Raw genomic sequence first — 25,539 nt, forward strand, 5'->3', positions numbered from 1 at the left:
AAATGGATATAGTTCCCGCATGACATGACATGCATAGCTTACATTAATATTTTAATTTTAAAAATATAGTTCAAAATTTCGTTTCATAATAATATACTGTTTTCATTTTTTTTATAATGACTAAAAACTCTTACCATAGATTATTTGAAATATTATTTCACAATAATTATTTAAATTTCTATTTTTATCTAATAGGTAATTAATTTTTATTTCTCTCATACCTTATATTTAAAAATATAGTCTACTATATATAATCAGTTATATATCTATAATAAATAATATTAATTAATTAGAAATAGCATACTTTAGATATAAAAAGCTCTTGAAACAAGTTTAAAAAAGTATTTATAAAAAATATTCGTAAAATTAAGTGATTAATCCGTGGGTCACACACTAGTTAAAAAACTTTGAAATTTGATGTGCTCCACACATTATTATGCTGTCCGGAAGAATCAACAGCTACTGGTTTGCCATCAAACATTCATTACCTGTTCTCACTATCTGCATTACCCTTTCTTACTTGCAATTTTCACAACCCTTTCTTCTTTTGGGTTCAACCACTTTCTTTCTCCAACCATGCCAGTACTAGAAACCCTTGGTGGTGCTCTTTTTGGTGCTGTCCTTCAGGTGCTGTTTGACAAGCTGGATTCTCATCAAGTTTTGGATTACTTTCTTGGAAGAAAGCTCGATGGGAGGCTGCTGAAAAAGTTGAAGAGGAAGCTGGTGTCCGTCAATGCTGTGGTTGATGATGCAGAACAAAAGCAGTTCACTGATGCATATGTGAAAGCATGGCTTGATGACGTCAGAGACGTGTTGCTTGATACCGAGGATCTGTTGGATGAAATAGACTGCGAATTCTCCAAAACTGAGTTGGAAGCTGAATCCCAGACCAGTGCTAGCAAGGTATGCGATTTTGAATCAAGGATCATAGATGTCCTTGATGACCTAGATTCTCTTTTAGACCAAAAGAATGATCTAGGTTTGAAAAATGTTAGTGATGTTGGGGTTGGATCAGGATCGGGTAGTAAAGTGTCACAGAAATTGTCATCCACATCTTTGGTGGTTGAAAGTGTTATTTATGGCAGAGATTATGACAAAGATATGATCCTTAATTGGCTGACTTCTGACACTGACAATCATAACAAGATATCAATACTTTCGATTGTGGGAATGGGTGGGATGGGTAAGACCACGCTTGCCCAACATGTATATAACAACCCAAGGATACAGGAGGCTAAATTTGACATCAAAGTCTGGGTCTGTGTTTCGGATGATTTTGATGTTTTGATGTTAACCAAGACAATTCTTAACAAAATCACTAAATCAAAAGAAGACAGTGGAGACGACCTAGAAATGGTTCATGGAAGATTGAAAGAAAAGTTGTCGGGGAATAAATATCTTCTCGTTCTGGATGATGTTTGGAACGAAGATCGAGACCAATGGAAGGCTTTACAAACTCCTCTTAAATACGGGGCTAAGGGAAGTAAAATTCTTGTCACGACTCGCAGTAACAAGGTTGCTTCAATCATGCAGTCAAACAAAGTACATGAACTAAAGCAATTACAAGAAGATCACAGCTGGCAAGTTTTCGCTCAGCATGCATTCCAAGATGATTATCCTAAGTTGAATGAGCAGCTGAAGGAGATTGGTATAAAGATAGTTGAGAAGTGCCAAGGGTTGCCTCTAGCCTTAGAAACAGTTGGATGTCTTTTACACACAAAACCATCTGTTTCACAATGGGAAGGTGTATTGAAAAGCAAGATATGGGAGTTACCGAAAGAAGACAGTAAAATCATCCCTGCTTTATTGTTGAGCTATTACCATCTTCCTTCTCATCTCAAGAGATGTTTCGCTTATTGTGCCTTATTCCCTAAAGATCACGAGTTTTACAAGGATAGCTTAATTCAGTTATGGGTGGCTGAAAATTTTGTACAATGCTCTCAAGAGAGTACTCCTCAAGAAGAAATTGGTGAACAATACTTCAATGATCTATTATCAAGGTCCTTCTTTCAACGATCAAGTAGAGAAAAGTGTTTTGTCATGCATGATCTTCTCAATGATTTGGCAAAATATGTTTGTGGGGACATCTGTTTCAGATTAGGAGTTGATAAAACAAAAAGTATATCAAAAGTCCGTCATTTTTCATTTGTACCTGAATACCATCAATATTTTGATGGGTACGGGAGTTTATATCATGCTAAAAGGCTACGGACATTTATGCCCACACTTCCAGGACGAGATATGTATATTTGGGGTGGTAGGAAACTAGTAGATGAGTTGTGCTCCAAGTTTAAGTTCTTACGCATCTTATCTTTGTTTCGTTGTGATCTTATAGAGATGCCTGACTCTGTAGGCAATCTTAAGCATCTTCGTTCGTTAGACCTTTCTAAAACTTACATAAAAGAACTGCCTGATTCAATTTGTTTTCTCTGTAACTTGCAAGTCTTGAAGCTGAATTCTTGTGACCATTTGGAGGAGCTACCCTCAAATTTGCATAAACTCACCAATTTGCGCTGTCTTGAATTTATGTACACTAAAGTGAGAAAGATGCCAATGCATTTTGGAAAACTGAAGAATCTTCAGGTGTTGAGTTCGTTTTATGTTGGAATGGGCAGCGACAACTGCAGTATTCAACAGCTAGGGGAACTCAATCTTCATGGAAGGCTATCAATTGAGGAGCTGCAAAATATTGTGAATCCCTTGGATGCATTGGCCGCAGATTTGAAAAATAAAACTCATCTTCTGGATCTAGAGTTAAAATGGAATGAGCACCAGAACCTTGATGATTCAATAAAAGAAAGACAAGTACTTGAGAATCTGCAACCTTCAAGACATTTGGAGAAATTGTCAATCGGGAACTACGGTGGTACTCAATTTCCTAGTTGGTTATTGGATAATTCATTATGTAATGTGGTGTGGTTAAGCTTGAAGAACTGTAAATATTGCCTATGTTTGCCTCCCCTTGGACTTTTGCCACTTCTGAAGGAGCTTTTAATTGGAGGGCTTGATGGGATTGTGAGTATTAATGCTGATTTTTACGGTAGTAGCTCTTGTTCATTTACATCCTTGGAATCTTTGGAGTTCTACGATATGAAGGAATGGGAAGAATGGGAATGTATGACAGGTGCTTTTCCACGTCTTCAACGTCTTTATATAGAGGATTGTCCCAAGCTGAAAGGGCACTTGCCAGAGCAACTATGTCAATTAAATGATCTAAAGATTTCTGGGTGCGAACAACTTGTACCTTCTGCTCTCAGTGCCCCTGATATTCATCAATTATTCCTAGGAGACTGTGGAAAGCTGCAAATTGATCATCCGACAACTTTGAAAGTGCTTACCATTGAAGGTTACAACGTGGAGGCAGCTTTACTCGAACAGATTGGACACAATTACGCTTGTTCAAATAAGAATATTCCCATGCACAGTTGCTATGATTTCCTTGTAAAGTTGGAAATCATAGGTGGCTGCGACTCTCTAACGACCATTCACTTAGATATCTTCCCAATACTCGGGGTCCTTTATATCAGGAAGTGTCCTAATCTACAGAGGATTTCACAGGGGCACGCTCATAATCATCTCGAGACTCTGAGTATCATAGAGTGCCCCCAATTAGAATCATTGCCTGAAGGAATGCATGTCCTCCTTCCATCTCTTGATTCTCTGTGGATAATTCATTGTCCAAAAGTTCAAATGTTTCCCGAAGGAGGTTTGCCATCAAATTTAAAAAATATGCGTCTCTATGGTAGTTCCAAACTTATCTCCTTATTGAAAAGTGCCTTGGGAGACAATCACTCTCTAGAAAGATTATCTATTGGAAAAGTGGATGTTGAGTGTCTTCCTGAGGAAGGTGTACTGCCACACTCTCTTGTTACTCTAGACATCAGTCATTGTGAAGATCTAAAAAGACTGGACTACAAAGGTCTCTGCCACCTCTCCTCTCTCAAGAAATTGCATCTTTCTGACTGCCCCAGGCTCCAATGCTTACCGGAGGAGGGTCTGCCCAAATCCATTTCAACTTTGAGCATTTACAATTGTCCGTTGCTCAAACAACGTTGCCGGGAACCCAAAGGCGAAGACTGGCCAAAGATTGCTCACATTAAACGCGTGTCGTTACACGGTAATGATGTTGATGTTTAAGAATTGTCGTCAAACTTCTACATGCTTCTTAACGCGTCAGCTTTTTTTTTCTTTTATATCTAATACTTCCTCAGATCCAAATTATAAGATTATTTATAACAATTTATTTGTCTTTTTTTTATAAGATTATTTTTTAATTTTTAGATGTATTGATTATTTTTTTTCTGTATATTTTTACTTAATTATTTTCTCTACAAACAAACATTAATGAGAGTCAATATAGGTAGAGAGATATAAAAAATGATAATTTTAAAATAATAACTTTGTAGCTATTCATCAGGTGCTAATTCTCGGTGGTATCTTTGTAGCTTTTGAAATATGATATTGTTTATATTAAATATGAAAAGGCATTCAAAAATCATACTATGCATTGAAAACTCAGTCTTGCTTTGCAGAGCTTCCTATGATGTGGGTTGGGCTTCATTTTCTGTCTCTTCTCATCTTTTTTTGCTTGATGTTCTCATGTTACTTTTCCACATATCGGTTTTTCTGTTAATTACATGGTTAAATTATTCAGTGGATCCCTATCATATTTTAAAATTTTCAGGTAGGTTTCTAAACTAAAAATAATAATTAGGTCCTTGATCATGTAAGTTTTTAAATCGAGTCCCTAAGATTTTTAAAATTACCATAAACTGTCATTTTCTGGCAGTTTCAATCTGCCAGATTAATAACCACCGGGACCTACTATTTTAATTTAGGGACTTACTTGAAAATTCCAAAATAATTTAAGGACCAATTAAGTAATTTAACCTAATAACATATTATGTAGCTTTCTGTTTTCAAATGTTTCCTTAACTTCGAAGAAACTCTTAGATTCTTAAAATCTACTAATGTCCATTCTTCTCATCTAATTATTGAAATGCATTTATGATATCAGATTGAAAGAGCTGTCAATCAGGAGCTATGTTAGTACAGATTTCCAAATTGGTTTGTACTTTGAAGATTAATCAATATCGGGGGAGTAATAGTTTGTACGTCAAAAGTATCATCAGAATACTATGGCAGAAATTCCAGCCACTGAATGCCTCCAAATTGTCTAGCTTTGGATAAGGTATCCACTCTGTTACATATAGTTACTTGTTTCTAATCAAATAGTTACTTGTTACATATAGTTACTCATCCCTATGCTGCAATCTTGTTTATTGGAAATGTTTTACATTTTTACTCTCTAGATAGCATCTAATTGTAGCATAAGTGACACCTAACATTAATGGGGGAGGATAGCTTAACTTACACAGATCAGAGATGACTTTGAGTAAAAATCTACAAAAGTCTAATAGATGTTATATCCCAAGCATTAACAGATTAATACAATAAGATTTACTTTTGCATATGTATGAATCCACTTTCTTTCACAAACTAACTACTTTTGTCTATTCCTTTTTAAGTGCAACAATTTCTAAGATCATTGTGCTCCACCTTGTAGTTGAATTCTGTCAAAATACATTGTTTTATTTACTGGTCATGTTTGCTGATTACCAGGAAACTAGGAAATTGGCGAAGGTCGTCAAACTCAAATTTTCTTGTGTCCATGGAAAGGATAAATTGCTCGATGACCAATGTCCTACTGGTGCCTTTGAAAGTCCTTGAGTGCAGGTGGTTAATGAGATGCATGGTTATTCTAAATTGTTTTAAACATTAGTTTATGTACAGCTAAATTTGTAACAGGATTATGGGTATTGCTTTTATTGGGAATTCACTGACTTATTAATTCCAGAGGTTACATCATGCAAGTACATTTCTAAAATTTCAAATTTGTTTTCTTCTAAAACTAATGATCGTGAATTCATGATACTTCTAACTTCTTTGGAACTCTCTTCAGCTATCTGAATCCATGTAAAAACTCTCTAATTATTTTCTAAACCCAAATTTTATTCGTGGTTGTAGACGTCTGAATTATTTGTCAGATCAGATATTTAACAGATGAATTTTGTTCCCAATTTTTTTTATAAAGAATTGTCGTCTAAAAAAGTATTTACTTTATTTTTCTTTTATTGCAAAGCTTTGAAATTGTTAAATGTGATTTTAGGCCCTAAATTAAATCTAACTAGAAGAGCTCCACGAGCAATAAGCAATTTAATTTGTTTCATTATAAAAGTTTAAAACTTAAATATAAACAGAAATGCATTTCATTAATTTGCATGATGTCATTTAGCTAATGAATCAAACCAAAAGCACCATTGGCTGCATGTAGTAAATCACTCTTTATCTTTGCAGTCTCGAACTAAATGCGTTAATCTATACATCAATTGAAATCCTTGATATTTCTTTCACTTAATCATTTTGATTCTCAATACCACATGACTAACTATATCTCAACTTTTGTAGCACTATTTTTTTTAGCCTTCACCGTGGAACTTAGAAACATCATTGTCTCTTGGAATTTATTTTCTGCACTTCCACCATTACATCCTGCACCTCCCATCGCATCCAGGAAAGCCGATTAAAAAAATGCAATAATGATGAAAGTGCACAATACAATAGCCTTGGCTCTCTTATTTCTTTTTGTTTTGGCCCTTTACATAAATGATTAGTATAAAAAGAAACAGCAACTTTCATGAAGCTGAAGTTTTAACAAAAATCACCAAATTAACTATTTTACTTTTCTTTCATTTGTTTGTAAATAGTCTTTAATTTTTATGTTCTTATCTTTTATACTCTTAAAATGTAATAATTAGCTTTAATTTTTAAAAACACAAAATTGTTTCTATCCCAACTTCTCTTTAAAGAAGGAAAACCCAATATAAGAACTTCGCAAATACATTACATTAAGTTAAACAAGAACGTATTTTGTATTTTGTTATTGATTCCCGCTACCCACTTATATTCAATGTTTATTCTATTTGAATTTTTTTATTTATTCTTAAGATAACCAGATATCAGGCATATCTATTATTAATGCAATGCATTTATAACACTATCATCCTTTCTTTGGTTAGAAACTAACATACAAAGACATGAATATTAGAGACAAGCATCAGAACACAACTTAATGTTACTGGAACGAGCAATATTAATCTAGCACAACATAATTACAAAGTTTAGAATAAAATCAACTAGTAGTACGCATATAAAATCACATCAATTTCTCCAGGCTACAACTCCAAACTCCCATTTTTTCATGATTTCTGCATGATGATAAGCACAAGGTGAGATTTTATCAAAAAAAGTAAAAAAAAAAAAAGAGAGAGAGAGAGAGAGAGAGAGAGAGAGAGAGAGACTCATAACATACACTTTACAATAAAAGATAAACATAAACAGAACTAGTCATCCAAATGAGGGCATCTCTAAAGTCTAACCTGCATTGGAAGGTACAATTTGAACTCTGGAGGGAGTTCCTCTTCAGAGTAGAGGCGGTCAGAGAAGTAAATCCTTCTCAGGCGACAGTTTGCATGGACCTGAACTTGCAGTGTCTCCACATAATTAGTACCATATGCTCTCTTGGTGAAATCAGCCAGGTTAAACTGGATTTGATTCCACCCCTCATCATTCTCAGTGGCATAGTGCAATGTAGGGCTTTACCCGAGTGACAGCCTATTATGACATGAAAATAAGAGAACATGAAATCATTTGTAATCCATATTTGACAGTATTTAAAAAAGAAAAGGGACCCATGTATTTCAGAAAACATATCAAGATTGTTTTAGCAAAAATGGTTGTTATAATTTTCCTAATCTTTTTATTTTTATAAACATCACAGTATAACTAAAGAATGACATTGGATGATAATAAGAACTATTTTAACACTAATATTCCCCAGTCTTACGGTGATTTAAAAACGAAAGATTGTACTTAATAGATGTACTTAATCTCAATGCAATTCTGCACATACAAACTAATTAAATGTAGATGCAGTAAAAAAATGTGAATTTCATCAGACTCGAGGAACATAACCAAGATTCCTCTAAGACTTTCTAACTAAAAAATACAATGACCCAAAAATAGAATCATGCCAAAGCATTACTATTTAGAAAATCAAAGTTCTCTATGATATTAGGTACAAGCAAGCAGTCGTGCACAAAATACATATGGAAGAAATTAAAATTCTGCAAGTTGTGGGTAAACCCATTCGACACACAAACATGGGCAGACTTACACACTTGAAAATTTGAGGCTTGAAATCGTCGTCTGACATTCTTATCATCCAAAACTTGAATCTCAAATGTGAAATACTTCTTTAGATTCTTGACAATCAAAACCAAGAATGGAAGTTTTATACCAAGTGTTGCAGCTGGGTCAGCTGGGCATGTAATGTATGTGGACTGAATATTTGATCCAATTATTTCCAGTACATTGGATTGTATGTCTTCATCCTGTGGTCGTTTAACATGGGCATTCACAACTAAACAAAGTTCAAGAAAAATCAGTCACATAATATTTACCTTGAACATGAAAAAGATTGTTCTTATAATCAAACAAGCCACAAATATGCTAACTATGAGGCCAGCTTTCATGATTTTTCCATAGGAGGGCATTTGGGTTTTTTCAGAATTTATAAGAGGATTACTCGGTTGTTTTTATCTGAAGGAATGCATAATGGTAATACACAATTATGTAGCAGTATGAGCACCTGCCAAAGAAACAAGTACCAAGCCCTATCTCCTGCCAGGCTATTACAGCCACTACCAGTACCCATTCGGGTTTGGCCAGACATTTTTATGGATTTCATTGGACTATTGGAGGGTTAACTAAGCCAATGTAGTGGACACTATCATGGTTATAGTGTATAGATTCACTAAATATGCCCATTTTGTGGTTTTAAGTCACCCTTACTTGGCTAAGGAAGTGTCCGAAGTTTTATTAAAGAAGCTGTCAAACTGCATGGCTGCTCATCATCAATAGTCTCTGACTGGGACAGGCTCTTTCTTATCAGCTGATTTTGGACTGAGTTATTCAAGATGGAAGGTACCAAACTCAAATTTAGTTTGGCTTACCACCCTCAACCTGATAGCCACACTAAGGTTGTCAATAGATGCATAGAGATGAATTTGCAATGTTTAACAACTTCAAAGCGTAAGCAATGGCCAAATGTCTCAGTTGGGCTGAGTATTTTGGTATAACACCAATAATCATGGCACCACTGCATGTACCTGGTTTCTTTTTCCCTTAATTGATAATACAGAAGATTCGTTCTTTTCCATTCTTTTTTTCCCTCTGTCATTCTATACATTCTTGAGTAATTTGTTTACAGATCTAACCTAGTCTAAAAAGGGGTGGGTCCTAAATCCCTTCTATACTATTTAGAAGTCCCACAACTCCATCAACTGATGAGAGGGTTAACCATTTAATGACAGAACAGGATCAGATGTTGATGATCTCAAGCATAACTTGATGTTGGCCAAAAATACAATGAAAACATAAGGTGACAAGTATAGAAGGGGATGTATACTACCAATGTGGAGATTTAGTTAGGCCGGTTAATGAAAAGCTAGGTCCTAGGTTCTTTGTAATTGAAGTTGCCTGCTAGCAGCTGTCTACACCTGTTGATATTCAAGCATTGCTTACCTTTCTATCTGATGAGTGATGAATGGGAGCTTGAGATACAGCCTGACGCAGCAAAGGTGCTGGATTACAGAATCAATACAGAGGATCTCACCGAAGTCCTAATTAAATGGCAGGACCTTCCTGACTTTGAAAATTCTTGGGAATATCTACAAGACTGCAAGAATAGTTTCCTACATTTTACCTTGAAGACAAGTTGAAGGCTTCTAGGGAAAGTATTGTCAGGTGATCACCTATCACTATGGTTTATATTAGGATTAGGAAAGAATGCAGAGAGGCAATCAAGGAGAATCAAATGCTTAATGTAACAGAGTGCATGAGAACAAGCAAGGGAAATTGAGTGATTTGTGTAACTGATAGGACCTTTGCTCCTATTGCTATTGGATTCTATAGTCTATACTAAAAGGAAGGGGGTTCTAGGAGGGTGAGGAGGAGCTGAGTTGACATGTTATAGCAAGATATAGGGGCAAGGTTAGCATGATAGTGTGGAATTTTGGTTAGACTTTCCACAGGGATTTTTTTTATTGATGAGCATTAGCTTTGGTAGAATGTGTCAAGGAGATTCATCTCGGGTTGTTACTTGTTTCCATTTTCTGCCAGTAAAAGCTGCAGTCCAATCCTTTTGAATTAAATAACACTCATATAGTAGGACACTGGTTTCTTACGTTGGTGTTCCACTAAATGGTGCAGCTTCACTAGTCGCTACTCACTAGGATGCCATCTGGAATAGAACCTAAGTTCGACGATGAGTCTGAAATGATCAGACAACGGTTGCTACAGATAATTCACAAAATGAAGAACAATCCAAAGTCATTGAAGAGATTGCAGAGGAAAAGACAATCACTGAGGTGAATAGTGATTAAGAGATCTTAGATGTGGAGAGTGATGGTGCAGAATGAGAGTTTGATCAAATTTAAGTGGTTATTATGTTCCATAAATTTTTAGAAAAGAAATTGGCTGGAGATTGATGTTCGGAAATTGAGGTAACTTGATACTCCCAGTGTGTCGTATTTTCTAAGACCTAGGATCAGCCAAACTCCAATCATTATAAGGCTAGCATGTGTTTTGTCTATAATTTCATACAAAAATTGGTGATTGTGGGTGCCAGCCATAGTTATCAATAGCATGTCACGCTGGTGAAAGCAAGCATCCCCACTCCAGAAGGTGGTGTCACGCCTTGCTGTCAGTGGTTGTGCTGCCTTTCACGGCCATAACTGTGTGAAATTGCACCAATACACAACTTTTTCTGCCTCGATATGTGTTTTAGGGCCGGGTAAAAGAGACACCACAAAAATGGTATCGTTTTGGCCCTTGGGAGGGGGGAGGTAATGAAGGGTAAGAAGTGCTCCCACCATCTGGTACATAGGATAGCCCCCTTAACTGACCATAGCAAACCTCCTAACCAACTCCAACTAAGTTATGTTTACAATTGGCTTACTCCTTCTCTTCCTAACATTGACCTGTTTAACTATAGGTCTGCTATCAGTCAGCCACATGGTGGGAATCTTACTACTTCACGACATAAACCATAAATAAAATTCTGAAAACGAGAATTAAGCATCATTAGGTTGTAATTTCAGACAATGCAAGGTAGAGTATTGAATTTAAAACAAGCTCAAAATAAAGTCCAGTCATTGGTTTAACTATAGGTCTGCTATCAGTCAGCCACACGGTGGGAATCTTAATACTTCATGACATAAACCATAAATAGAATTCTGAAAACAAGAATTAAGTATCATTCGGTCATAATTTCAGACAATGCAAGGCAGAGTATTGAATTTAAAACAAGCTCAGAAGATTTGATCTTACAAGGGGTGTATTTCAGACAATAAAGTCCAATTATTGGTTGGAAAATGAATAATTAAGATTGTAATAACTTCATACTTTGTTATACATGTGCATGTTTCTTATCACAATCCCTCACTCTGAAGCATTCAAATCCCAAAATATTACCACTTGATGTAACTGCAAACAAGAAATTACGTACCTTCTTTGTCCCATATCTGCAAAGGTTTACTCCTATTTAATATTAAAAAATAATGAGAAATTTCAGCAACTTCATCACAGCAAACATGAGAAACAGAAATATGAAACAAACACGCCAAAACAGAGCATACCCAAGGCTGTACAAAATGGAAAGAAATCCAGATTGGAATGTGTTCTTGAAAATCTTCTGCACCACCAAAACCAACAAAACAACAATAGCCAATTTTAAAACCTAATTTTTTTTTAAAAAAAAATTGCAACAAAAAGAACATGACACAAAATTAGCTCGCAATTCCACACAGAAGAATCTAAACGGAATGGACTCGGGTTCAGGAAAGAAAAGAGGGAACGAAAAACAAAGCAAACGAAGATTACGAGGCGTGAGAGAGAGATGAACGAACGCGAAGTAGCAATGCGAAACCCTAAATCTTCGAGGTTTTTGCTTGCTTGCGTTACAGAACAACAAACAACGATTTATAAGTATTTAAATTAAATATATAAGGCTTAAACAACAATTTGATTTCCACCCCTCAAAAAATATATTTGATTTCCATAAATACATTTTTATAACGAAAATACACTATTTTGGTCTATTTTATTTTATTTTATTGTCACTTAATGAAATAAATTTCAATCATTATTAAAATTTATAAGAAATAAATGTCTTTAAATATATATAAACAAACTATAGTTAGATTAAAATTGTTTATCATTAATTTATCTTTGATAAGAAATTACACACATATATATATGCATATATAATTAGATAAATAATGAGATCTGTTTATTTTTTGCAAACATGCATTTCGCGTCATTCTGAAAGTGAGTCAGTATTTTAATGCATTTTGAAGAATGGAATGTTATTCTTATTTTTAAAAATTAAGTGTATAACTTCAAAATTTATTATGAATCTCCGATCCTATTGAAAGAGATTCAGTATTTTAATTTATGTTACTCTTATTTTTTAAAATTAACTTTATAATTTTTAAATTTATTTGAGTAAGTTAAGTTTATAATTTCTAAATTTAGAATGAATAAACAATTTATTTGTTTCTATATTAAATAGCTGTTTAATTAATAAAAAAAACAATAGTATCTTCAAAATTTTTATGGTGACACATTTTAAAAATTCATTATTATGATTCAATAATTAATTATAGTACACCTTCAATTTTAATATTTTATTATTTATGTTTAAATATCAATTTTAGACTCTCGAGTACTCATTCACATGGTCTTGAAAGAGATTATATAAGCGTAATATAATTTTATTCAATCATGTGAATATTTTTCTATCTTAGTTCTGCACCTTAAGTCTTTCCGTCAGTTTGTTACACTATGAGATATATGCAAATGTCATAATATGACATTTGCCATGCTAGGCAAAATTAACACTATTAATATTAAAAAATTTGATAGAAAGACCAATTTAATAAAAAAAAATACTTGAAGGGATCAAAATAAAACTTTGTAAATTTAGGGTACTTAACTAAAACAAAAAAAAATTAAATGGGATACCAGAAGAATATTTCAGTCGTTGATTAATCAGAATGTCAAACCATAATTTGTTATTACATCATAAAAGTTTTAATACAGTAACACAACTATTATTGGTCTAGCATAGCATTGTCTAGGTTGACCACACGGCAATACTAAACAAGTCCACCCTTGCGATGTTCATCCAAATGTACGTCTTTACCTGAAAGTGTCAAATAAGATGATAATAAAAATTAAAAATTTCAGATGATAATGATAATGATAGAATAAAAAATTTGTGAGCACTTTCAACTACAACAAGCCATAGAAATACCCACAATGGATATCTAAGTGCATAAATAGATTATGCACACAACGATTCATTTCATTACCTTAATCATTAATGTTTACAATAAACATAAAAAGAACAAAAACAATAAAATCATAATATTTTTAGGGACTAAAAGATTAATTAAGTCTCACAATTTTTTTGCCTTTTCACTCTTGTACCTTAATCATTAATGTTTGCAATAAACATAAAAAGGACGAAAACAAGAAAATCATAATATTTTTAGGGACTAAAAGATTAATGAAGTCTCACGATTTTTTGCCTTTTCACTCTTGTATGATTTGGCACATAACTATATATATTTTGATAACTTGTAGTACAATATGATACTTTACACCAATATCATGGTAATAAAAAAAAAAACACAACAGGTGAAGTGTTAGAGGTTTATTCACCCAATTGAACACCAAGGACTAAGGACTAGACAATGGTTCATAGCTATGGTTGTTATCCCAACAAACACTTAACTTGAATCCTTGCACTTGAGAGGAACAACTATGACTCTTTCAATCCTACAGTCACTATATTAGGTAGGAGACCTAAACCTTCCCTAATTTTTCTACTCCAAAATTTGCCACTGAAATTTCTAATTGTTACTTTAATTCATGACCTATATTGTTCTTCTATAACATGAATGAAATTGTGGTGTTAATCATTCATGTTCAGTGTCATTCAAATTTTGCTTCAAAATTAATTCTGCCCTTGTATAATTTAAACTGTCCATTGAGAAGTTGTTTTAAAAGGCTAAATTTTGTATGCACTTCTTCAAAGAAATGCTATTCTATTATAATGTCAATTGCTCTTCTTCATCCAAGTTATTTATCTGCATATAGATCCATCTCAGATCTAATACATATGATAACAATCCATTAACTACCAGAAATGCCTCATTGAAAGGATCCCTTCACAATCCACCAAGACCAAGACCAAGACCAAGACCATACTTCTTGGCTCTTCATTTCCCAATCATCACAGACATCACTCTTCGCCTTAGAACCGGAATTAGATCTTAATAAAGACCTGAAGACTACCCTCATCATCTTGGATCAAAAGGGTAATAACACCCCACATAGCAAACCTAGTAGAGGTCCAGCTCTACACTAGGGTAATAACATCTAGTAATGATGTTCTAGCTAGCACAAATTTTAAAGACCATTTTCAACAAAAAAATAAATAAAATTGGTAATCCAAGTCTCTCTAATATCAAAGAGAGTAACTTTTCTATCATACTTTGCATAAGTTTAACTTAGGACTTGAACCTGTAGAAAACAAATAATCTTGAAATATATCAAATTTGGCTTGCTACCATATCAAATTTGGCAGGGACATAATAGATAGCATAAGATTGTCTAGAAATTTTCAATTATCAGTCAGGCTACTAGAACTCACTGCTAAGCACTTACACTTTGTTTGGATGGACTGAACTAAGGAAAAGAGAATTAGGGGAGAGTGATATAGGAAATAAATAGTACACTTCGACAAAGCAATGATTATAAGGGGAGAATCTTTTGGTGGTGGGGTTCACATAAAAAAATTCTCTCCTCTGATGGCATGAATTGTGTTCATGAGTCAACTTCTCAATCACTTGAAACAACCTAAGTGGATAACAGTCTTATCATATTCTGTTCCCTTGTATTCTCTCTCTTGATTGTTGTACTTGTACCATGACTTTGACATATATAGAACATATGTTATAGTTGAAAAGGAAACATTAAAGGAAATAATCTGAATATTATTGCTTGACATTGAAATACAATCATGAGTCTGCTACTAAGCTTATATAGGCCATTGATAATCAAGAATAACTGAAAATAGGGAAATAAAATCTCCTAATTTTCTGGTATGATATCTCTGTTCTTAATCAGTGTTAATTATAGGAAACCATTCTGTCCTAAATTAATTACATATTTACAACAGTTATCTTCATTAATTTCTCTACATAATAATATCATATAGCTAGTAGCTTCAATGCTTGAATTGTTCCTTCTTTTTCTTCCTATGGCTGCTGCGACTCCTTCCACCAATCCACTCATTGAGCTAACTACAGTGTCATCCCTTCCCACCAAACTTAATTCTGATAATCACCACATCTAGCACATTCAGATCTTGAAGCCAAGGACCTTCTTGGCTACTTTCTATCCAAATCCTATGATGTCTGCTACTTCTGCTTCTGCATGGGACCGACTTAAAAAGTACTATGCTAGTAGGTCACATACTCCCATCATGTCCCTCAAGGAGAGTCTTGATTCAATAACAAAAGGCACCTTAAGTGTCACTGAACATCTGCTATCCATTTTCCTCTTGGCTGATGAACTCTCACTTATTGGTCATCTTGTTGATGATCTTGATTTACTCATCATTGGGTTGAAGGGACTTGGCCCTGCATTTCATGAATTCTCTGCCTCCATTCGAGAATGTGATTCTCCCTTGTTTGCTGAACTTTTCAACAAACTTTTTGATAGAGATTTTTCTCCAACATGAGGAATGTCAGCAATAGTCCATTCCTAGACTCCAGTACTACAAACTACACTAATAGTTCTCACGCATCCTCAACTCATGGCCAAGTCACAATTCCTCTACTTCTGCTGACCCTCCAAACAACAACACTCAATGGGGTAATGTCTCTCACTCAGTCCCTGCATGCCAGTATTGTGGTCGTTGTGACCACACTGCCAAAACATGTTACAAGCTGCATGGATCCCTCTGATCATCATCTCTACTAAGCAAATATGTCACAACATGATAAAAGTTCTGATCCCACTTGGTTGCTTGATTTGTGATCTTGGAAATTTATCCATCTCTCTTTTCAACACTCTGGCTCCACCACTATACTTACATCTTTCACTCCTTTCCAACTCATCAATGCCATATATGTAACATCTGTAACTCAAAATCTTATCTCTGTCTCACAATTATGTCACACTAACCTTATTTAAATCATGCCTACAAATTGACATTTGGACCTTCTGTTCAAGCTCATCATGTTCGTTCCTCTTCTTCTACCCTGTGACTCTGTCCCGTTGGTCACCCAACATCTCTAATTCTTTAGCATGCATTACAAAGTTGTCAAATTCAAGTTCAGTTGTTCTCTTCAGTTTGTTCTGATTGTTTGTCCAATAAAACTTATAAATTACCATTCCATTAGTCTACTCTATCTAGTACTTTGCTAGAAATTGTCTTCTGATATATGAGGCCATGCCTCAATTCCTTAAACAAATTAATACCATTTGATGCCATTTTGATTAACCATTTCTCAAAAACATGTTTGGCTTTGCCCTATTAAATTAAAATCAGATGACTCAAAATCATTGGTGGAAAATCAGTTAAATTCCAAAATCAAAACTTATACTAGTAGTGGTGGTGAATATCTCAAGTCACATAATTTTCTTAAAATTTAAGGCATTACTCAACTCAACTGCCCACCCCCCCTCCCAAATATACCTGAACATAATGGACTCACAGAACATAAACATAGACATCTAATTGAAACTGCTCAATGCCTTCTTAACCATGCTTCTCTCCCCTTCCCTTGGTCTTATGCACTTGAAATGATAGCAAATCTTGTTAATTGAATGCCTACTCCTGAACTATGTACGATATCTCCTATGAAATTTCTCTTCAAACGTCCACCTAATTATCTTAAACTGTGGGTCTTTGGTTGTTTGTGTCTTTCCTTGGCTTACTCCTTTCACAAATAATAAACTTCTTCCTAAGTACAAACTTGTTCTTAGGCTAGAGTTCCACTCAAAGCGCATTCTACTGTTATGATCCTCAAAGTTCAAAAAATTTTGTCTCATACTATCTTCATTATGTTGAGAATATTTTTCCCTACTCTTCCTTCTTTCAGTCAACTTCTCACGAAATCCCTCCTACTCCACAATCCAATTCCTCACCTTTTCCTCAACCACTTTCCATCACACATCATATGCAATCTGATTCCCCCAATTCAAATTTCATCCTCACCAACTAACTTGTCTCCTAATTTCTCTTCATCCATCAATTCTTATCCCACATTTCATTCTCCAATGTCAACTCCTCCTGTGTCCACTATTCTTGAATCATCTTCTCAGTTCTCATCCTAACAACAACTTGTACGCAAGGTCTTCTCTCTTGCCTGTGTGGATGCTCCTCCCTCGACCTCACTGGATTATAGGTCCATTTATCATATGGCAACATGATCTAAGAACAACTATTTCAAGCCAAAAAAGCTACATATAGACAAGATACAATATTTATGAGTGATGTAAGGAGACTTTCAAAAGAGATACAAAAATTAGCAAGCAGGATGTTCCTTGCACTGGATTAAAGTTGATATATTTGGCAAGACAAGATTCAACTGATTTGATTGACTTGCATACTTGTTCAGTATATCCAATGGAGAATGGTTATTAATTATTATGCATGTATAGTTCAATCTGGTTGAACTATTTCGAGCTGCTCCTTACACCACCAAAGTATGAATAACTAGACTGTCAAACCACAGATAGAGAAACTAGTTTCAAGAGTACCTTTCTATTTGGGAACTAATACAAAATAGCATTCTTCAAAACTCAGAGAATACAAAATCCGTGAAGGAATAACATGCAAAATTTCAAATATATATAGCCCAATGGAATCAAAAGAAAAACCAATGAATCACTCCTAATTCCTAACCAAAGGGGTTTTAAGGACCCAATGAGTGTACCTTAGTTGGCAACACACGCTGAGTTTGTGGGAAAGAACCTAAGTTTGATTCCTGCAGAAAATACTCTTGGGGAGGGGTGAGGAACTTTAATTGTGACTAATTCCTAACTAAAGATTAATCTCATAGCTGGTTTAAAGGATCGAAGCTTGTGAGGATACCTTGGGGTACTACTTGAGAGCCCAAGGCCCTAATTACGGTGGTATCAAACAATAAAAAAGGGTTTTTAAGGTTGTTAATTATCACCTCTTTTCAATGAGGTTGAGTATGAAACTTGGGAACCTAACTTATTAACTCCTACTTTCTTCCTCTTAGATGATCATAGCTCCTTTCCTTGTTCTTGAATTTCTCCTTCACTTCCTTATTCTCACTAGTTTCTCGCTTCTTTTCTTCCTCTCTCTTTGCTTCTCTACTGTTTTCCATTTTAGTCATTCAAAGACTTTCCCCTTTTAATTCTTAATCTTAATTTTCTTATATATTTTTAGGTTATTTATGACTTATAAATCTTATAAACTAGAATTAATTGCAAAATTAAAACTGCAGATACCAATCACAGACTGACTATATTAGGAGGATTATAAGGGCAACTGTAAGCATATAAAACCCCGACTCATTTTGAACTTTTGATTACTTCAACTAAAATTTATGTCCAATGATGAAGATGAAGATCCTCTGTTCAAGGCATACATTTACCACCAAGAAAACCTAGGGTATAGAATTAGAATAATTCCAGGAATCTAAACCTAATTTGTGTATAACATATCGATTTGCCAAAAGAGATGAAGATCCTTTGTTCAATGCAGGTGAAAAAAATACCTGCATCTTCTCAAACATGTTCTCAGATTCTTATGCATTAGCCTTCTTTTTCCTTCCCTTCAACTTCTTTTTTTTTCAAGGTGAACTTTTCTTCCGTCTGCTTGTCTTCTTCACTATCATCCTCAGTCATTTTAGGCTACTCAATATTGAAAACGAGGAGCAAGTTAGGAAAAATTAAAATAATATTTATTTTCAATTTTCAGCATAAAATTAAATATACAACATAATAAACTTAAAAATGAAGAATTTTGATTTGATCCAGTTTTTTTTGGTCAGCCAACAAAGATTATATGCTAATATAGGTACAAGGGGTACCTCAACCTTTCAGATAGATATGAATTTTTTTCTCCAGACCTGATAACAAAAGCCAACTATATTCAACTCAAAAAACACTAACCTTCTCTCAAGAAAATGTCCTAGATGTCCATTAGTGGCCAAATACCAACAATCCTCTGTCATATATCAACAATGCTTACTATGGGAGTTGATTAGCCAACTATTATATGAATCATTATATATCACCCTTAGAATGCTACATACATTTTAAGAATTTTATTTCCAATATATACCAGCCCTACAAAGAGAACCCAAAATCCTTCATCCAACATGATAACCAAGACCCAGACCAAAATTTAATCATCTCTATAACACAATCACTATCCAGATATATCAGCCACAGAATGAAAAATATATATTAATCTTTACTATTTATTTTATGAACAAGATCAAAAGTACTTCAAAGCATGTACAAAAAAAAAGTTACTTCAAAGCAATTCCGCGAAAAAAAAAACTTGTAACAAATCATAAAGATATCATATGTCGATTTTCCGAAAGAGATTAAGGTCCTCATTTCAATGTACACATTTTGCAATAGTAAATTATTTTAAAAGGGATCTAAAGCTGGGGTGATGAATTACCTTTATTTTCTCAAACATGTTCACAGACTCTTCTGCATGAGCCTTTTTCTCCTTGCTGTCAACTTTTTCTTCTAAACAGAACTTCTCTTCCCTCTCAATGTCTTCTTCGCTATCATCATCAGTCATTCTAGGCTACTCAAAATAGAAAACGAGGAGAAAGCTAGGAAAAATTAAAATAATATTTAATTCCAATTTCCACCACCAAATTAAATATACAAACAAACAAGCATTATAATGCAACTTGTGAATTGGGAAGGTATAATACATGTTTGGTGTTAGTGACATATGCTAATTTGATCCACTGATTGGAACTTTATGAACATTTTTTTTAAGAAAAGTGGAAGGCAAGTATATAAAAAAAGGGAGGCACATCCCAATAACAAAACATTATGGCGGAATTATACCAATACTCATGTCAAGGAAAATACTTTACATTTCGGGAATAAGGCTGAGAACAAAAAGGAGAAATAGAGTTCCACCAAAAAGATTGTGTATTAATTATGAACAGAAAAATTGACAATATGGTCTGCACATTGATTGTCTTCCCTATAAATGTGAGTAGCTCGCTCTAAATCTAATGAGAGAAGAGTTTAAAATACAGTTTGTTACATCTGGTTCTTAGCTTCCAAGAAACAAGAGAAGGGTTATTTACAGCATGAATAACCAACAAAGAGTCGCATTCCAGCCACAGGGAATGACAGTTCCTGACCAAAGCAGTTTCAATAGCTGAGATTGCAGCCATGTGAACCGTGGTAATTAAAACTACCAATCTTATGTGCTCCGCTATTCATTTTCAACATTTGCGAATAAAGAAAAAATCATGTTACTCTATACTTTAATATTATAATTATTTGACCATGCAACAGATGTAAAAACTCCATTGTAGGTGCTAACTAAACAAATGAGTTTGTCATGTTAGGGTTGTCTAACTTACTTCAAACAAAAATGGAATAACACAGTCACATAGATAGTTAATGCAATTAATTATGTATTTTAGGATATAATTTTATTAATTACACCAATTATCTTTTAAGGAATACTTTTACTCGGAGTAATTTAGACCACTCCTAGTCAAGTCCCTTTGAAATTCTTCCAAATATCCCGATTTAATCTTTAAAGAAGTTACTAATCATACTTAGAGTTTTGAACAAACATTAATGTCTAACTAAGCTTATATGTGCAAGGCTAACATTATCAGATGTGAAAATTTGGTGATGTCAAATTATAACATGTCAATAACTATAAGGAGTTCGGATTTGAATTCTGTACTGTCATGCGGTCAGAAATATGGACTGTCTGATTTCAGTTGGTATTTTAAAAGTGTATTTAAATTAAATTTATCGAAATGATTTTTGAACCGCCAGATCTTAATCAAACGGTTCTTATTGTTCGACTGCGTGAATGCATGTTTCCTCCTACTGCAGAGAATCCGAATTGAAGGCATTCATGGGTCGTTTGAAATACCAAAAATGAAAAAGAAAAAAGTACATAGAAAAAAGGGCGAGTAACTTATTAGTTAAGTAGTCTTGGATCTCCTTTCTGTCACAGTGAACATACAGATGTGAGAGTTGCTATTTTACCAGGATAAATTTAAAGATTTTGGTACAGTTGTTTTTGGAACCAATAGTTAAATGGGTTTCAACACATCAAGGAAAAGAGGAGATAGAAAGAGAAAATGGAAAAAAACAGTACTAAAACTCTTAAATTTTCTGAGATAGCATAGAATTTCTCTAAAGGTATTCCAACTCTTCAAATAACAGATTAACACTTTGGGGTCAAATTTCTTTAGCAAACCTGAGGAACATATATGCGTGGAAAACTAAAGTAAAACAATTATGTTAGTTCACATATTCAAGTCCGTCAAAAGGGTAAAACTCATTGGTTGAGTAGGATGAATGGGTTATTATAAATCTCCCGATATTATCTTTGATTAGGGATAAACATAATCCAGTAATCTAGAGTATATCAAAATAATGAAACACAATTCCCTTTTCTTAGGGTACCAGAATCCATGATTTGGAACCAATCACCTGAATCCTTTATGATTTTTTTTTTCATTCTATGATGGAATAGTAAAATGTTCCATTTTATCTACACCAAACCTAATGCCGCCTCCATCGCATGCTTGCTGCTCTTGCCTTTCTCCATCACAGGTCAACAACATCCCCACTCATAAACACTGGGTAGCCACCATGTCATAACCTAGCCCTACACTTATTCTAGCCAGCAGCTAGACCTAGCTAGCAACTATATGTCTAGAACATTTTTAGGGTGAAATAATATGTTGTTAATTTCTCTAAAAAAATTAATTCAATTTCAGTTCCTTTAAATTTCTTTTGTTTGCTTTTATTTTCCCTCTAATTTTGAAATGTATCACTTTTATTCCTCAAAATGATTTTGATAATATTTTATGGAGGAATGAAAAGTGATTTAAATAGCGCTTGAGAGATAAAAAGTGATACATTTCAAATTTAGAGGGACAAAAACAGACAATTAAGTTAAAATAGACTAATACCGAACATTGAAACATTTAGAGAGACTGAAAACAAAATGTATTTTTCCAAGCAAAATTTATTTATAAATAGAGTACAAGGAATAGTCTAACCCTAATATAAGACCGTAATAAAAGAAAGAATAAATAAAGACAAGTGCAGGATCATAGACGATATACAGTATATGTGATGAGATAACTACTGACTCCACTATACCACCTAAATTTGGCAGCTGCAGTTCTAGTAACTTCAGTGATTGTTCTACATTCCAACAAGGCTCGTTGGAATTCTCTGTTTGATAAGTGCATTGAATGCATGCTATTGGTGACCAAGTCGATTGGGGTGGCTATAGAAGAATTAGAGTTGAGGCTTAACACAATGACCTGTGTTTGTTCAACTAGTTTTTTTTCTTTTCAGATTGGTTTATTTCAGTCGGACGATAAAATTTGGTTTGGCTTTTTTCTATTATTATGAATCCGACACATGTACACCCTTATTTCATAGATTGGTTTCAGGAAGTGTGAAAGTCATTTGTTTCAAGTTGAATTAGTGTCTAGAGTTAATGTGGCTCTTTTGTCGAAATGGAGATAGCGGTGGTTAAATGAGCAAGGGAATTAGTCGGGTAGGATATTAAGGGTGGGTTTGGTTTAGAATAGAAAAATAAAATAAATAGAAATAGAAGAGAGATAATTTGAAAGAGGAAAAATAGAATAGAAATAAAATAATATGTTTAGTTGTTTGTTTTAAGAGACACAAGTAAGAAATAGAGTAGGAATAATATTATATAGTTATTTAGTAGGGATAAAATGGGAAATTAAATGGTTGGACCCACAAGTTAGTTTCTTATTTCTTTCTGAAATTATCTGCACCAAACCTGTTCCTATCATTTTCATCTAAGGCCTTTTATTTCTGTCATAGGAAACAAACACAACCTAAAATTAAAGTATGGGGAGCCAAGAGTAGGGTAGCCAACAAAAGGAAAATAAGCAAACATTAGTTCAACATCCTAGCTATTTTTCTTTTTCATTCCCCCTATTAATATTTTTTTTCTTTTCTTTTCACACATGCATGAGCACACATGCACACACACACGGAGGAGGGGAATGTCCAGGCTTTCCTATGGATTCGTTCCGGCCACTTGCATTGGCACATTCCACACAAATAGCCCTAACTATAATGGAGTTGTTTGAAAGTAGCCTTAATGTCGACACCCTTGGCATACCTTAATTTGTAGCCTCATGCACCTTTATTGTGATAGGTGTGAGTTGATGGGTACTTATAAAGTTTTAACAATTCTCATCTTAGAGTCCAATTTTAGGAAGTTGAATTATGCCCTACCCCCAAATTCTAACAAAGGATACCTTACACAAAGTGTAAGAATAAATCCAAGCAAAGATAAAAAAAAAGTATATCTTAATGCAAGCAAATCTATATCAAAAGTTCACTTATTCACATATCAAGGCATATTTAAAATTTTTATATATATGTTATAAATAACCTAATTTTCAACATTTACATGAAATAAAAATTAAATTAAAGAATATTTACTAAAGAAGGAAAGAATCACCTTGTGCAGAATGATTTCAGGTGTTCGTGGCGGAGTCAAGAGCAATAATTGATTACGAAGACGCCGCCGACGAAAATACGTAATTCTGAAAGATGTTTCAATTAAGCTAAAACAAGAAAGAACAAAGACAAACAAAAGAAAAAGAAGGATGTAAAGAAGTACCTAAATCTACTTTCATTTTCTTCGTCATAAGCTGCCATTGTCAACCGAAAGCAGAACAGAGAGGCGACTAAGAATCAAAATTTGGGTAGAGGAAAAAAGAATGTTTTTAGTTTGGATATAGGTTATAAGATAATAATATACAATTTTTTTAAGGCAACATTAATTGTTACACAAAAAATAGTAAATATTTGTTTTTAAAAATTTATTTCTCATCTACTAATAAATTTATTGGAATTTTCTAGCCCATCTTTCTTGAAAAATTCACCACTTTTATTATTTGCATTCAATAATACATTTAAGATGAAACAAAATATTAAATGCCACCCAAAATTCAAGAATAATAAATATAAACAATACAAAAAAACATTCATAAGCTTTTACTTTAGTTTATATATTTATATAAAAAATAGGCCATTCATTTTGTTCTTTTTGTTTTTTTAAAGGACTAAAAGTATGTCTTATTAATGTTTTGTTTGATTTTGAAAAACATGTTAATTTAGGTCATGTTTAATGCTAGTAACTAGATTAAGTAATTTTCTTAATCTTGATGACTTAGTTAATTGAGTCTCATAAAAAGAGACAATAAGAGTAATATTTATTTCTTTTTGATCATTTGTTGGGTGGTAGCTAGGGGTAGGCTCGACCCATATACCCGAGCTATCCAAATAAGGAAAGGCATTGTCGGTTGGATTCAGGTGGTTGTTAGAATTTAAACAAGTGTAAAAATAGTTTGCAATAGATTCTAAAGGGCGTGTGTGGTTGTAGAAAAATAGAAACCAAATCGAATGAAGATGAGTGGCAAAGCTTGTATTGAATGAGTTAGAGTTCACTACTAAAAAAGGAGATTCCATGACGCACTTTCAACGACGGTTGCTAGACAACCGTCTTAGTAAGGCACACGGTGGCATTAACATAAATAAATGCCAAGTCAATAAAGATGGTGTTCGAAAACCCATCTTTAATGCAACATACAACGATGGTGGATTTGAACATTGTCTTAGTACAATGTTGATTGCAACTTATTTAGGACGGTGTTTCAAAATTGGTAAAAACCGTCTTTGAATCAACAACATACAAAGACGGTGTTATTAAAACATCGTCGTTAATAAATTGTTATATAACAAGAATTTTTGACTGGCCCTGTGTCGTGCTGAAATCGAACCCCTTTCACGAAAGATGCCATTTGGAACCTTTGATTGTGCTCAATCGATTTTTCGATTACTTGCAGCTAATAAACCACTTTGTTGGAGATCGAAGGCACCCACTATGCTCAATCGAACCCCTATCCAGTTTGTTCATGATTCCCTTTCACGTACCCTAGGTCACTATTTTCGAACCACGTACCTTCAATTGGTTTCCAGGAAAAGAGCCCCTCACACCACTTTCAGCTGAAGTTGCGATTGTAGGGTATTGGTCCTTGCTGCTGCACCTCAATCTTGAAGGAAAGTATA

The 25,539-nt window shown here is 34.0% G+C and overlaps 2 protein-coding genes and 1 pseudogene across 3 annotated transcripts; 1 reads left to right on the forward strand and 2 right to left on the reverse strand.

The window, feature by feature from the left end:
* Positions 1-457: 457 nt before the first annotated feature.
* LOC114376129 (putative disease resistance RPP13-like protein 1) lies at positions 458-5,947 on the forward strand. Of its 2 annotated transcripts, XR_003658912.1 has the most exons (3): positions 458-4,117; positions 5,018-5,191; positions 5,623-5,947. XR_003658912.1 is itself a non-coding variant. In XM_028334062.1 (2 exons), exons 1-2 carry the CDS (start codon positions 577-579, stop codon positions 5,020-5,022), a joined length of 3,546 nt encoding a protein of 1,181 aa, XP_028189863.1. In that variant the 5' UTR covers positions 458-576; the 3' UTR covers positions 5,023-5,192. The 2 variants fall into 2 exon arrangements, 1 of the variants encoding a protein (XP_028189863.1); XM_028334062.1 differs by lacking the exon at positions 5,623-5,947 and having other exon boundaries at positions 5,018-5,192.
* Positions 5,948-7,019: 1,072 nt separating this feature from the next.
* On the reverse strand, positions 7,020-12,102 carry LOC114373260 (annotated as a pseudogene).
* Positions 12,103-13,143: 1,041 nt separating this feature from the next.
* Positions 13,144-24,187, reverse strand: LOC114373802 (nucleolar protein 58-like). Its single transcript, XM_028331348.1, has 5 exons — positions 24,089-24,187; positions 23,927-24,011; positions 19,868-19,999; positions 18,951-19,086; positions 13,144-13,327 (listed from the first exon to the last, which is right to left on the reverse strand). The coding sequence occupies exons 1-4, from the start codon at positions 24,124-24,126 to the stop codon at positions 18,988-18,990; spliced, it is 354 nt and encodes a 117-aa protein (XP_028187149.1). The 5' UTR covers positions 24,127-24,187; the 3' UTR covers positions 13,144-13,327; positions 18,951-18,987.
* Between the last annotated feature and the right edge of the window lie 1,352 nt (positions 24,188-25,539).

This window comes from Glycine soja, chromosome 11, assembly GCF_004193775.1.
Source record: "Glycine soja cultivar W05 chromosome 11, ASM419377v2, whole genome shotgun sequence".
NCBI lineage: Eukaryota > Viridiplantae > Streptophyta > Magnoliopsida > Fabales > Fabaceae > Glycine > Glycine soja.

Coding starts and splice junctions, on each gene's coding strand:
- LOC114376129 (XM_028334062.1), top strand. CDS start 577: ATGCCAGTACTAGAAACCCTTGGTGGTGCTCTTTTTGGTGCTGTCCTT.
- LOC114373802 (XM_028331348.1), bottom strand. CDS start 24,126: ATGGCAGCTTATGACGAAGAAAATGAAAGTAGATTTAG. Junction 20,000..23,926: donor CTGAAATCATTCTGCACAAG/GTGATTCTTTCC, acceptor TATTTTGAGTAG/CCTAGAATGACTGATGATGA. Junction 19,087..19,867: donor ACATGTTTGAGAAAATAAAG/GTAATTCATCAC, acceptor AATATTGAGTAG/CCTAAAATGACTGAGGATGA.